Source organism: Narcine bancroftii, chromosome 6 (genome assembly GCF_036971445.1).
Source record: "Narcine bancroftii isolate sNarBan1 chromosome 6, sNarBan1.hap1, whole genome shotgun sequence".
In the NCBI taxonomy this organism is placed as follows: Eukaryota; Metazoa; Chordata; class Chondrichthyes; order Torpediniformes; family Narcinidae; genus Narcine; species Narcine bancroftii.
This window is the reverse complement of record NC_091474.1, coordinates 71,891,943-71,905,833: the sequence shown is the minus strand read 5'-3', so window position 1 is coordinate 71,905,833 and position 13,891 is coordinate 71,891,943. Positions and strand designations below refer to the sequence as shown.

Sequence of the window (13,891 nt, the reverse complement as noted above, 5' to 3'; positions counted from 1 at the left end):
GTATTAACTTTGAGATAGTCAAATGGATTCAACAGTGACTGGAAGGGAGATACCAGAGAGTCATAGTGGATAACTGTTTGTCAGGCTAGAGGCCAGTAACAAGTGGTGTGCCTCAGGTTTCTGTATTGGGTCCCTTGCCGTTTGTCATTTAAATTAATGATCTGGATGATGGGGTGGTATATTGGATAAGTAAATATGCAGATGAAACTAATATAGGTGGAATTGTGGATAATGAAGAAGGTTTTCAAAGATTGCAAAAGGATTTGGACTGCTTAGAAGAGAGGGCTGAAAGATGGCAGATGGAGTTTAATGCTGAGAAGTGTGAAGTGCTTCATTTTGGAAGGGATAATCAAAACAGAACATACGTAGTAAATGGGAAGTTTTACAAGCCCAGAGGACCCATAAACCCAGCAGCAATAGATATTCACCAAGACAAATGATTACTTAAACAAAAGTTCCTTTTAATTATCTTTAAATATGAAAACAGAATCACACTTTAACTTATCACTATTAACTAACCTAATTTAACTCCCTTCTAATTCTAAGCGCACGTGTATGTAATGTGTGTATAAGCTCAGAAAAGTTCTTTGATTCACAATCCAATCTCACTTCTCATTCCTCCACGTTCACTGGTTGCAGACAATTCTTATACTGTGCACAGAATTTAACATTTATGAAGTTCACTGGACTTTGGTGCTTGAAAGGTAAATGGTTACCGCTCAGGAAGGTTTTTGTCGGTTTTCAGAGAGAGATTTGTTGTTCACTGGAAACCCACAGCTGATTCCTTGTAACCAGCTACTTCAATGTCTTGCCGAAGAAACTTTCCCCATCAAGGTTTTCCAGATGATAACCTCCTTCTTTCACCACAGAGTTCCTTTTTGTTTCTCCTATTTCAAGTGAAACATTAGGCAGCCAGTCCTCTCCTCTTGCATGAACCACAAGGACTTTGACCAGGCTGAACTAAACAGTCACAACTCATCTTCCAAATGGGGTTTTTCCACAAGCTTTCCTGCTTGTCCTGTTCCAGTCCCAGCTGCTGCTGACTGTAGCACTGCAGAACTGAATTCTCTCTCTCTCACAGATAAAAAGCCTGTTTTTCTCTCTCTGCTTGCAAAACCACATGACCCTCTTAGAACAGCAAGTTCCGCTCCAGACAGCCTGCGGCTCTGATGAGTTCTTTCATCTGTTGCCTTTTTGTAAACAACAATCCATTAGTGAAGTCTCGGGTACTCTCCAAAGCTTTTGCAAAGACTCTTGGAGCTGGCCTGTCTAGCATGAGCAGAGCTCCAGTATTTTAAATAAGATCTGTTTTAAAGTGTTTTTATGTGTCCTACACTAAAAAATCTTCCCCAATTTATCTCCCAAAAACATATCTATAATCCGTTACAGAGGGCATTGAGAATGCAGTGAAGCAGAAAGATCTAGAAATAACGGTTCATCGTTCCCTGACGGTAGAATATCATGAGGATAGGGTGGTGAAGAGGGCTTTTAATATGCTGGCCTTTATAAATCAAAGCTTAGAATACAGGAGTTGGGAGGTGATGGTGAGGCCAAATTTGGAATACTGTGTGCAGTTCTGGTCACCAAATTATAGGAAGGATATTAACAAGGTAGAGAGAGTGCAGAGAAGAATTACGAAAATGTTACCTGGGTTTCAGAATCTAGATATTGAGCAGATTATGTCTTTATTCCTTGGAGCATATAAGGTTGAGGGGGGATTTGACAGAAATATTTAAGATTATGAGGAGGATAGATAGAGTTGACGTGTATAGGGTTTTACCCCTTGAGGGTAGGAGAGATTGAAACAAGAGGTTAAGAGTTAAAGGGCAAAAGTTTAGATGTAAAATGAGGAGGAACTTCTACACTCAGAGAGTGGTGGCTGTATGGAATGAGCTTCCGGGAGAAGCTGTGGCGGCAGGGTCCATTTTGTCATTTAAGGAAAAATTGGATAGGTCTATGGATGGGAAGGGGAATGGAGGGTTATGGGCAAGGTGCAGTCGGTGGGGCAAGAGGAAAGTACTTGGTTCGGTGCGGACTAGAAGGGCTGAGATGGCCTGTTTCTGTGTTTTAATTGTTATATGGTCATATCATGATGCGATTGAACATGCTAAATTCAAGAAAAGTTAATTTAATATTTCTCCAATTTCCTACGTGATACAGCAAATCTGAAATTATCTTTGTGTTCAGCTTGAAGTTGCCTATCAATCCCAATTTTTTTCAGGAAGCAAACTTGTTGAAAAATTTGTTGTCCAATACAATCAGCCCTATTAACCACCCATATTCAGGGCAAAGAAATGGATTCATACAGATGTGACTGTTAACAATGAAACTAGCTGTGTGTTAATTGTTCGGAATCAAAAAACTATCAGTTGATTTTCATTTTTTTCTCTACAGTTATGGTTGCTGAAGTAGTGAAGCACTTTTTGCCCAAACTGGTAGATATGCACAACTATATTCCAGCAAACTCTACCCAGCAAAAACTGAGTAACTGGCAGTTATTGAACAGGCAAGTGCATTGATAATTAGCACGTCACTATCTGCTACAAACAAGCTTTGCATTGCAGAAGAGCCCCATTTTGTCCTTTCCAATTGAACACACACAAGTAAAAGAAAAGTCATTTGGAATCAGTGGTGGCAGAATTTCCCACCCACTGTAAATCATTTTCATTAATAAATATTTAACAAAACCACATTGTGATAAAATCACTATTTTGTTGGCCTTCCTTCAATTGCTCACTGATAGCTCTGGAGTATAATGATTCAAGAGTGAATGACTACATTGCACAGGTAGCCTCAGGAAACTGGAGTTGATCCTGTGATCTTGGCTTTCAAGATTCAAGATTATTTTATTGTCATGTAATAAAACAGAAAATGTGATATTACGTGAAATTTCAAAGACAAAGATTTGTTATCATCAGAAATTTCCCTGTGCCCTTACAGCCAGAGAAAGAGAAACAAAAGAAAGTTCTCCCCAGAGTAGCTGAATGTCCATGGATTTGCCTTCAGCTCTTCCACAGCTTCTGCCGCATCCACACAGCCTTCAATCCAAACCATCAGCAACTCGAACTCGAACACAACCAGGAAGCCTCCAGCACCTTCTTGCATCTCGGTTCAAATACCTGGTGCCCCTTCAACCAGTCTCCAGCAGTCCACTGCCTTCGTGACTTCCTCTCCTCCAGTCATCAACAGCCCATTGCTTGTGCGTACTTCAGCCTCAGTGCCCCTCTCTGGTTTGCTGCTGTGGTCACTGTCCTGTGGGTCATCTCCTCTGCTTCTCCTTCTCAAATGGGCATGTGGTCTCACCATTTTCTGGTGCCCTATGTCAGTTCCCTGCTTCCCTGGAGTCTGTAACCCCTTGTGGCTGCTGCCATCACAGGCGCTGTCATCTTGGACCCAGACCCCGTGGTCGTGGGATTTTAAAATAAAACCACCATCATCTCCTTTCGCAAGCCGTTTAAAGCCTGTACAGAGCTGATGGCAGTTGGACTGGGCGGTTGAAACCCACGGGGGAGCACTGTGTGTCTGCACCAGCGGCAGTGCTGCCGTTACAGCAGCTCCAGCAGTGCCACCATTTTTGTGTGTTTCAGGATTGTGGAACACAAAACAATCTGCTGGAGGAGTGAAACATGAAAGTCTGCAAGACACTATGGAACTTGGTAGGCCAAGCAACAGCAGTGGGGGGGGGGGGGGGGGGTTGAGCAATTGACCTCCCTTGGAAGAAGTTGTGAGTGTGATTCTTGGGCTCTGAAATGCATACGAGTGTGATACACCATGTGGAAAGTTACTCATCAGCTGATTGCAAAACTGAATGGCAGATAGCTCAGCAGACCAACATCAGTATCTGCATTTTCAGCTACCCAAGGCCTAAATCTGGAACATTTTATTCGAACCTACATCTTTCTTCCCCATTTTATTGTTGACTGCTTGATAATCTTAAATAAGCCATTTCCTCCTGCCTGATAATCCAAACATCTGAAATAAATTTTGGCTCTGGACTCCTTGGGACTCTGCTCAAAGCTTATGGGCCCTCTTCCCTGTGAAGCAGTTAAGTTTAGTTGGTTTCTTTTGTATTTCTCTCCTATCGACCACATAAAACTTTAAAAATATGATTTCAGTCCATGATCCCCTTAAATGTGCTGTCGCCCTCAGGGGGCCATATGGCCCCAATGACAATGGCTGCATTATTTCAAAGGTATAGCAAGGTACAAGTTATCTACTTCAAATGATGATGTGGTGACACTAGGGCTCAGCAGAGAACTTCATATGAGAAGCTGTGTGCTAAGTTTTAACTGTCCCAGGTATTGCAAAGGATGGGCCTAGCCCCGTTCCCACACAATGTACTATCAGCGACACTACCTGTCAATTGTGAATAAGACTTTCCAGACAAACACTTTTTGGTGGGCTGGATAAAAAGGGGCAATGTGTCAGCATATAGGAGGGAGATTGAATACTTGGCTGATTGGTGTATTAACAACAATCTCTCACTCAATGTCACCAAAATCAAGGAGTCCATAATCATATGACTTTAAGAAGGGAAAACCAGAGATGTATGATCCAAAGATAATTGGGGGAATCAGAGGTGGAGAGGAATGAGTGAAGGGTGGCACGGTTAGCATAACAGTTAGAGCAAGGCTGTTACAGCGCTGGCGATCAGGTTCGAATCCTGTGCTGTGTGTGTGTGGAGAGAGTAGGTTAATCAGGTGTAAATGAGTGGCACGGGCTCATGGTCCAAAATGGCCTGTTACCACACTGTATGTCTAAATTTAAAAATTTTAAATTTAAGATGAAAGGGTTTCAGTGTTTGTACTGTACCTGATGTGTGCCTTACACCATTTACTAAAAAAATCTGACAAATAATGGTGATCTAAATGCTGCATCATTGACTGGAATATTAAACTGAGGCCCTGTCCATCCACTTCCCACAGACAGGCTCTCTAATGTGTCCTGATCCAACACATTGATTGACCATTTCAATCTATGGATACTGAATGACCCACTGAGTCCGGCCAGCTTCTTTTTGTTCATTCAAGATTCCAGCCTGAAATTCCCTTCATATCCCCTTCTCACAGGCAGAAATTCCTTCTCTAGCCCCTTCCCACAGGCAGGTCCCTGACAGCCAGAGTGGAGGTACTTTTAAAGGACAGCATGTATATTCTGGTGGATATTTGGACTGGAGGAGCAAAGCACCATAATGAGTTAGTGCTCTGTAGGGTAACACTGAGTGGTGTACCAGTAATGCCATTGACTTCAAAATTATTTGGAATCTTTTCAGCTCTTTAAAAGGCACTATGTAAATGTAATACTTTCTTTTCACAGCTCGGTACAGATATAACCACAGGCTCTTACAGAAAATAAATTGAATTAGATCAGGAACTGCACAGCAACTTCTGCAAGGACAGCACAGTGACCCAATGTCACTCTCTGTGTGGTCCTGCTTTGACCTAATCATTCCTTCGTTCTGCCGGTCCCTGGAAAAGTACTAATGTAGAAACAGACATTGTCCATACAGTATCATTTAAATTTTGTTATCATGAAATGTGTATGTAAAACCTTTCTGTGCCAGTACACCTTATTGATTATCACCTGAATTGTCGCATTATATTTACCCATTCATTACTATTCAGAATGTTACAGAATTGACGACAAGTTATTCAATCATAACTTCCGGGATCACCGGTGAGGTGAATCTAAGCAAATGTTAGATTTCAGACTTATTGTCAGTACATACATGACATCACATACAACCTTGAGATTCTTTTCCCTGCAGGTGAGGCAGAATTATCACTTATTGGTAGTGCAAAAATAAACTGTATGCAGCGAATACATGTAAACAAATAAAGAACTGTAAACAGATAACAAATGTAAACAAACTGTCTGTGCAATAGGTAGAATAAATAAGTCCCTGATTGAGTTTGTTGTTGGAGTCTGATGGTGGAGGGGTAGCAGCTGTTCCAGAACATGGGAGTGGGAGTCTTGTGGCATCTCTACCTCTTTTCTGATGGCAGCAGTGAGACCAGAGCGTGTGCTGGGTGGCGTAGATCCTTGATGATTGCTACTACTCTCTGATGGCAGTGTTTCCTGTAGATGTTCTTCTCAATAGTGAGGAGGGTTTTGCCTGTGATGTTGTGTCCACTACCTTTTGGAGGGTTTTATGCTCAGGGGTGTTGGTGACCCCATATCAAACCATGATGCAGCCAGTCAGCACACTTTCCACCACATATCTGTAAAAATTTGCAAGGGTTTCTGGTGTCATATCAAACCTCCACAAACTCCTGAGGAAATAGGAGTGCTGACGTGCTTTCTTCTCGATGCCATTGGTGTTTTAACTCCAGGAAAAATTCTCCCAGATAGTGACTCTCAAGTACTTGAATTTGCTCACCCTTTCCACCTCTGATCCCCCAAAGATCAGTGGATTTCCCTTCCTGCAGTCACAGTCAGTTCCTTAGTTTTGATGACATTGAGTGGAAGGTTGTTGTTGGTGCACCATTCAGCCAAGTTTTCAATCTACCTCTTGTATGCAGATTACATATATGGTGGTCTACGTTTATCCAAAATTATGTTTATGATACATTTATGACCTTTGGTGTCCCATCATAGATCATGCATTCACAGGAAGATGATTGTTCTGCCTGCCCTCCATATACCAGAGCCAGTCCTCATGCTATCCACAATGAATTGCAGATTACCACTTTTAAATTTATGTATACAGCGACTGCATTTTCCCCATGTTTTGCACTGGAACTGATTTCCACTGAATGTTCAGAATGAATAAAGCAGCTGACAAGATACCCATTAATCTAGCATTATCCCAAAACAATCATACTCCGAGGGAAAAAAAACTGTATATTCCCAATAGTGCAGTAAAAAGAACCAGTAACTCAGCTTCTATTTACTGCATTGTGAATACCCCAAGAATATTGCCATGTCTCTCTGAAGAACTTATCATTGCTTTCTCTTCTCTCATTGACAGAAATTACTCAAACACTCTTTAGCATTCTGCTATATGTAAACATACAGAAAAATATTTTTCACCGATCCCTGCATATTACACAATTTTCCCATGTAGATATCCTATACAGAATATTAAATTGCATAATTAAGTGAAATACAATAATGACTTTCAAATATATTGAAATATTTTAGATTCCAAACATCTGCATTTTATTTTTGTTTTTCTTGCCATTGATATAGAACAGTGATTTTCAAACATTTTCTTTCCACTCACATACCAGCTTAAGGAATCCTTTACTAATCACAGAACATCTATGGCACAGGGATTACTTAAAGTGGTAAGTTGAATACCACTGATTTTGAATATAGAACATTACAGAATAGTACAGGCCTTTGGCCCATGATGTTGTGCCAACCTATGTAAACCTACTCCACAACAATCTAATCCTTCCCTACCTCACATCCATAACCCCCTATTTTTCATTATCCACGTGCATATCTATGACTTTTGAAAGCCTTTATTGTTCTGGCCCTGGCAGTCCAATCCAGGCACCCACTGCTCTACCTCTGACAACTCCCCTAACTTTTCTCCACTCACTTTAAACAGACATCCTCTGGTATTTGCTATTGTCGCTCTAGGAAAAACTTTGGAGGTGGCGGAATCAGAAACAATCCTACGTTTAAGAGGTATTTATTTAAGCAGGTGATTCAATAAGTAACACCTTGAAGAATATGGACATAATGCTGGCAAATTGGATGGTGGAGATGGGCAAACAATTGACATGGATGAGGTACACGAAGGATCTGCTTCTGTGTTGTGCAACTCTGCCTTTTCATCCAGAAAATATTTTAAAAACTGTTTATTGATATATTGCAATAATTTATTTACACAGGAAGGTATTTTTTAAATTGCATTTTCATATTTCTGAGGAAACACTGAAAATGTTGGTTAAGAGTTCTCCTGGAATTATCGAACCAGTCTTGTCTACTCTGAGACAGAAGATTGAGGAGGAACTCAATGGGATACAAGTAAGAAATAGACTTCTCCATAAACAGGTACATGTCATAAGATATGATGTTCAAATGTCTTTTCTTCAATGGAATTATGTAAGTAATTGCAACAACTCAGCAGAAATCAAGTCTGAGTTTTATTCCAAAAACAACATTGTAGTGATGTCACTAAACATGCAAACTATTATTCATTCTCAGCCTAGGCCCTATCTTACAATCTCAAAGAGCCTTGCATAAAAACTGGATCCCAGACCAGAAGCAGTCATTGCAATAAACAACCTTTTACACAGCTACTAATTGAAATAGTTTGTTGATTTAGCAGCTTGCTGGTATATTTAATCTTTACAATACCAGACATTGTGATCTCAGCTGCACTGTCAGGGAGACACTGAGCAGAAGCTCTTGCCTGTTTCTCCTCATATAGCTGGTGAAGCCATCCAAACACTGCCTCTCTCTACAGACTAATGGTGAAGGTCTGGAATCAGAAGAGTGCTCATATCCTAAACGTTTAAGCATGCCCCCCCATGCAGATATTTTTATGTTTGCATCCATGCAGATATTTTTATGTTTGCATTACCATTATCCAAATAACCAACTTCACTGTACCTGGCATTAATAACAGGATTACTTCAATTAGAAATGCACCTTAAATTCAAACTAACAATTTTGTATCCCTATCACCTATCCCAGACCTCAACTCCTCATCTATGCCAGTTCTCCATAACCCTTAATTCCCTGATCTTTCAAATGTTTATCTATCTCCAAGGATCTGGCTGCCACATCTTCTAGGGCAGAGAATTGTAGAGATTCACGACTGACTGATGCTAATAATTAAATAGAAAGAAGTCGGCTGAGGAGTTAGATTTTAAGAGCAGTACCAGTTTACTGTAAGGAAATGAGGTGGCCAACTGAACCGTACTAGGAGAATGAATAGCCAGAGGTGATGATTGAGTAAAGTCAAAGCAAGGAGCCATTTCCACTTGACTTTCAAGTCCCTTATCTGCCAAAGAATTATCTATTCAAGTTCCTCACACTTCCCGTTATTAGGCTGGAGCTCTTCAATACTTATCCAGTCATTTTTCAAATATGTTGAGGGTTTTATTAACTTTTCAGGCCCCAAACATACCTTGATGAAAAAATATACCTTGACTCCCTCTGATCCTTCTATCAATGAATCTTAAAACCATGATCCATAATTAAGGATAATGGATCCTTTCTCCTCACCCAGTCTCTCATCATCTTGTACATTGCAGCTAAATATCCTCTCAGTCTTCTCTGCTCCAAAGAAAATAATCCCTGCCTGGAAAATATGTCCTTGTGCTAATGGCAACTTCTTTAAAGAGCGATTTAAATTTTTACCTTCATAGTTGAGGTAAATGGAATGTTTCTTCAATGTGATGGTGCTTTGATAACAAACATGTATATTAAACTACAAGAAAAGGAGAATGAGGAAACAAATGGTAAAACCAAACAAAAATGGGAACAAGATCTAAGCATAAAGATAAAGAATGAAACATGGGAGAAACTATGCTCCGGAACCATGAGAAATACAATAAACACAAGGTTACGTATGATACAATATAACTGGATACACAGGTTATACATTACACCTCAAAAGTTAAATAAATGGGACCCAACAGTATCAGACAGATGTTTTCGCTGTAAAAAGGAAACGGGAACAACAGTTCATGCAATCTGGACATGTGAGAAAGTGAAAAAATTTTGGGAAGATCTAAACCAGATACTAAATAAATCACAAAAAGCAATATACCAAAAAACCCAGAGATCTTCCTCCTAAGTAATATAAAAAATAAAGAATTTGGACTTGATTTGGATGGAGCACAAAAAAGATTTGTTATGATAGCCCGAGCTGTAGCAAAAAAATGTATTATGTCAACCTGGAAATTAGAAGATAATTTGAGAATACAACAATGGTATATAGAAATGAATAAATGTATTCCATTAGAAAAAATAACATACAATTTAAGAAATAACATTACAATATTTGAACAAATATGGGAGCCATACATGAAACACAATAGAGAAAACCTACCGTGAACATCTACCACCTAAAATGACAGAAGGAGAAGATAATGAAAAGAACTGACTCAGTGGAATTTCTTGTTTATTTTTATTGAGTGACAACATTGTTTAACGGGTTTAATGTATCTTAGATTCTGAACTTTAAATAAGTGGGAGGGGAGGTGAGGGAGGGAGGGAGGGGAGGAGGGAAGGGGGGGAGAAAACGACACTATATATTTGAAAAGGAAAATTTATGTATCTTGATCAATATGGTTTATAGTGTGAAAAATAAAATATTTAAAAATAAATGTGATGGTGCTAAGACATGTATTAATTAAAATGTAGAACTTTAGATGTCTGGTAAACTGAAATAATGACTGGATGAACAGAACAAGTTTGTCAACATAAGCTTTAAATTGGTTGCCCTCTGAATCAGTACCATAAAATCCCTGTTATCAGAAATTCAATCAACCGGCAGCCTCAAACAACTGGGGAAAAATTGCAGAAAATAAATGGGTAAAAAATGCGGAAATTTAAAATTTGTGCACCTTGCTGTTAGTTCTCCATTCACACATCACAGAATCTAAATCAACTGATTTATCCAGTATTTACCAATCCCCTTAGGTGCCAGATATTAGGGATTTTACTCTGCTTGAATATTCCAGAAATTGGTAGATTCTGGAGGTCAGACAACGAGTGCAACTGGTTCAACACCCAATCCATGGGAAGAAAAAAAATCTTGCAATTATTTCAGCATTGGAGTTTGAGGTGTAGAGCAGCTTCTCGAGAGTACATTATAACCTGAGGACCAAGTAATGTCAGATTCATACTATTCATTTTCAGGAATGAGGTAATTCTGCAGAAACCACAAGGAAGTGACATGAAAAGACTGATGAAACTTTTTCTGGTGTTGCACAACACCTTGTGAACTAAATAGATGACCATATTTGGTATTTATTCAATTTCCTTCATGTTGGCAGGATGTGAAAGATTACAATCATGAAACTGATGTGAGTTATCAGGGTGAGTTGTTTTTCTTGTTTATAACAGCTCTACTTTAACATGCATTTGAAAGGCAAGGATTGATTATGGACAATCAGGATGGCTTTGTATGTGGACAATCATTTCTGAGAAATTTAATTGAGTTTTTTAAAGATGTGACCAAGAAGATTGAAGGCAGGGCAGTAGATATTGTCTGCATGGACTTTAGCAAGGGCTTTGACAAGGAGCGACATGGTAGTCTGGCCCAAAACATCAGATCACATGGGATTCAAGGTAGCCAGTCAATTGGATACAGAATTGAGTTGATGGTGGGAGTCAGAGCATGATAGAGGGTTGTTACACAGATCGGAGGCCTGTGACCAGTGGTGAACAACAGGGATCAGTGCTGTTGTTTGTCCTCGCTATTAACAATTTGGATGAAGATGTAGTTAGCATGATGAGTAAGCTTGCAGATGATGTTAACATTGGTTTTGTAGTGGACAGTGAAGATTATCTGAGATAACAACAGGGTCCAGTGATCATAATGCCATTAGTTTCAAGTTAATTAAGGAGGATAGGTCTGAGCCTCGGGTTGAGGTTCTAAATTGGAGAAAGAACAATTTTGAAGAAATGGTTCTCAACCTTTTTCTTTACACTCACATACCACCTGAAGTATTCCTATGCCATAGGTGTTCTGTGATTAGTAATGGATTGTTTAAGATGGTATGTGGATGGAAAGAAAAAGCTTGAAAACCACTATTTTAATCATACCTAATTGACTCATTATGTGCACGGTTTCATAACTCCAAAGGAAATGGGCCAATGACAATTTTTCTCAAACAAAATATTTCAGTAGGTCTTGAGCAGTGATTCTCAACCTTCCCTTCCCACTCAAATACCACCTTAAGCAATCCCTTACTAATCACAGAGCACCGGTGGCAGAGGGATTATTTAAAGTGGTATGTGAGTGGAAAAAAAGATGACCTTCAAAGGTGAAATTTTGAGAGTACAGAGTTTCTATTTTCTTGTCAGGATTAAAGGCAAGGTTAGCAGCATAGTTCTATTATTCTAGTTTTTGAATGATATTGGAGATTTGGTTTGGAAGGTGTATAGCAGATATAGGCAACATGGAGCAAATGAGGTTCTTGAGGAGTATAAAAATGCAAAACCCTCAAGCAAGAAATCAGCAAGGCAAGAAAGAAGACATGACGTTGTTTTGGCAGACAATGTGAAGGAAATTCCTAAGGGTTTTTACTGGTATATTAAGAGAAAAAGGATAGCAAGCGACAAAATTGGTCCCCTTGAAGATCACAATGGTTTGCTTTTTATGCAGACAAAAGAGAGATCTTAAATGTTTTATCATCAGTACTGTATTCACTCTGAAAATGGGCACAGTGTCGTGACAAGTAAGGAAAACAAACAGTGAGGGCATGGAACCTATGCACATTAAAGAGAAGGAAGTGCATGCTGTTTTAAAGCAAATAAATCCCCAAGGCCTGGCAAAATATTCCCTCTGACCTTGAGGAAAGCAAGTGTATAAATTGCAGGGGCTCTGGCAGAAATATTCCTCAGCCACAGGTGTGGTGCTGGAAGATTGGAGGGTAGCAAATGTTGTTCTGTTGTTTAAAAAAGGCTCCAAAAGTAACCCTGGAAATAATAGGCCGATGAGCCTGATATCAGTAGTAGGTAAATTATTGGAAGGTGTTCTAAGCAATCAGATAGGTGGCATGGTTGGTGTAGGGGCTGCTCTGTTGGTGTAGCAGTTAGCACAATGCCTTTACAACCAGCAATCAGGACTGGACATGGGTTTGAATCCTGTGCTGTCTGTAAAGATTTTGTATGTTCTCTCCCTGTCTGCATGGATTTTCACCGGGGGCTCCAGTTTCCTCCCACCCTTCAAAACGTACTGGGGTTAATGGGGTGTAATTTTGGCAGCACAGACTTATAGGCCCAAATTAGCCTGTTACAGTGCTATATGTCTAATTTTTAAAAAAATTAAATTTTAAAAACTGGATGGTCAATGTGGCTTTGTGCACGGTACACCATGTTTAACCAATCTTAAAGAGTTTTACGAGGATGTTACCAGGAAAGTTGATGAAAGAAAGGCTGTGGATGTTGTGTACATGGACTTTAATAAGGCCTTTGACAAAGGTCGCACATGGGAAGTTAATCAGGAAGGTTCAGACACTAGGTATTCATGGTAAAATAGTGAAGTAGATTCGACTGGATGGATGGAAGAAGCCAGAGAGTGGTGGTGGATGGTTGCTTCTCAGACTGGAGGCCTGTGACTAGTGGTGTGCCTCAGGTACCATTGTTGTTTGTCATTTGTATCAATGATCTGGATGATAATGTGATAAATTGGACCAACAAGTTTGCAGATGACACTAAGATTGGAGGCATTGTGGACAATGAAGAAGGTTTTCAAAGCTTTCAGAAGGATCTGGACCAGCTGGAAAAATGGGCTGAAAAATGACAGATGAAATTTAATGCAGACAAGTGTGAGGTGTTGCATTGAGGAAGGAAAAACCAAGAAAGGATGTTCACAGTGAATGGTAGGGCACTGAGGAGTGCAGTAGAACAGAGGAATCTGAGAATACAGATACATAATTCCCTGAAGTGGTGTCACAAGTGGGCAGGGTTGTAAAGAGAGCTGTTGGGACATTGGCTTTCACAAATCAAAGTAATGAGTACAGGAGTTGAGAATTTATGATAAAATTATATAAGACATTGGTGAGGCCAAATTTGGAGTATAGTGTTCGGCTTTGGTCATCTAACTACAGGAAAGATATCAATAAGCTAGAAAGTGCAGAGAAAATTTACTCGAATGTTGCCCAGATATCAGGAACTGAGTTTATTCCCTGGAGCATAGAAGAATGAGGGGAGATTTGATGGAGGTATTTAAAATCATGAGAGGGATGGACAGAGT

General features: G+C 39.7%; 1 protein-coding gene and 1 long non-coding RNA gene across 10 annotated transcripts in view; one reads left to right on the top strand and one right to left on the bottom strand.

Annotated features, from left to right (window-relative positions):
* The window catches only part of LOC138736198 (uncharacterized), a 218,824-nt gene that overhangs the window by 54,102 nt on the left and 150,831 nt on the right, over window positions 1–13,891 (bottom strand). The gene's annotated exons all lie outside the window — the stretch shown is intronic.
* spef1 (sperm flagellar 1) overlaps window positions 1–13,891 on the top strand; it is a 44,323-nt gene that overhangs the window by 11,148 nt on the left and 19,284 nt on the right. For 7 of the 8 annotated variants that reach the window (XM_069885295.1, XM_069885293.1, XM_069885300.1 and 4 more), the window contains exons 2-4: window positions 2,395–2,506; window positions 7,845–8,007; window positions 10,965–11,007. In XM_069885295.1, the coding sequence (XP_069741396.1) occupies window positions 2,395–2,506; window positions 7,845–8,007; window positions 10,965–11,007 (318 nt within the window). The remainder of the gene's footprint in view (window positions 1–2,394; window positions 2,507–7,844; window positions 8,008–10,964; window positions 11,008–13,891) is intronic. The other variant, XM_069885298.1, reaches the window with a different exon arrangement.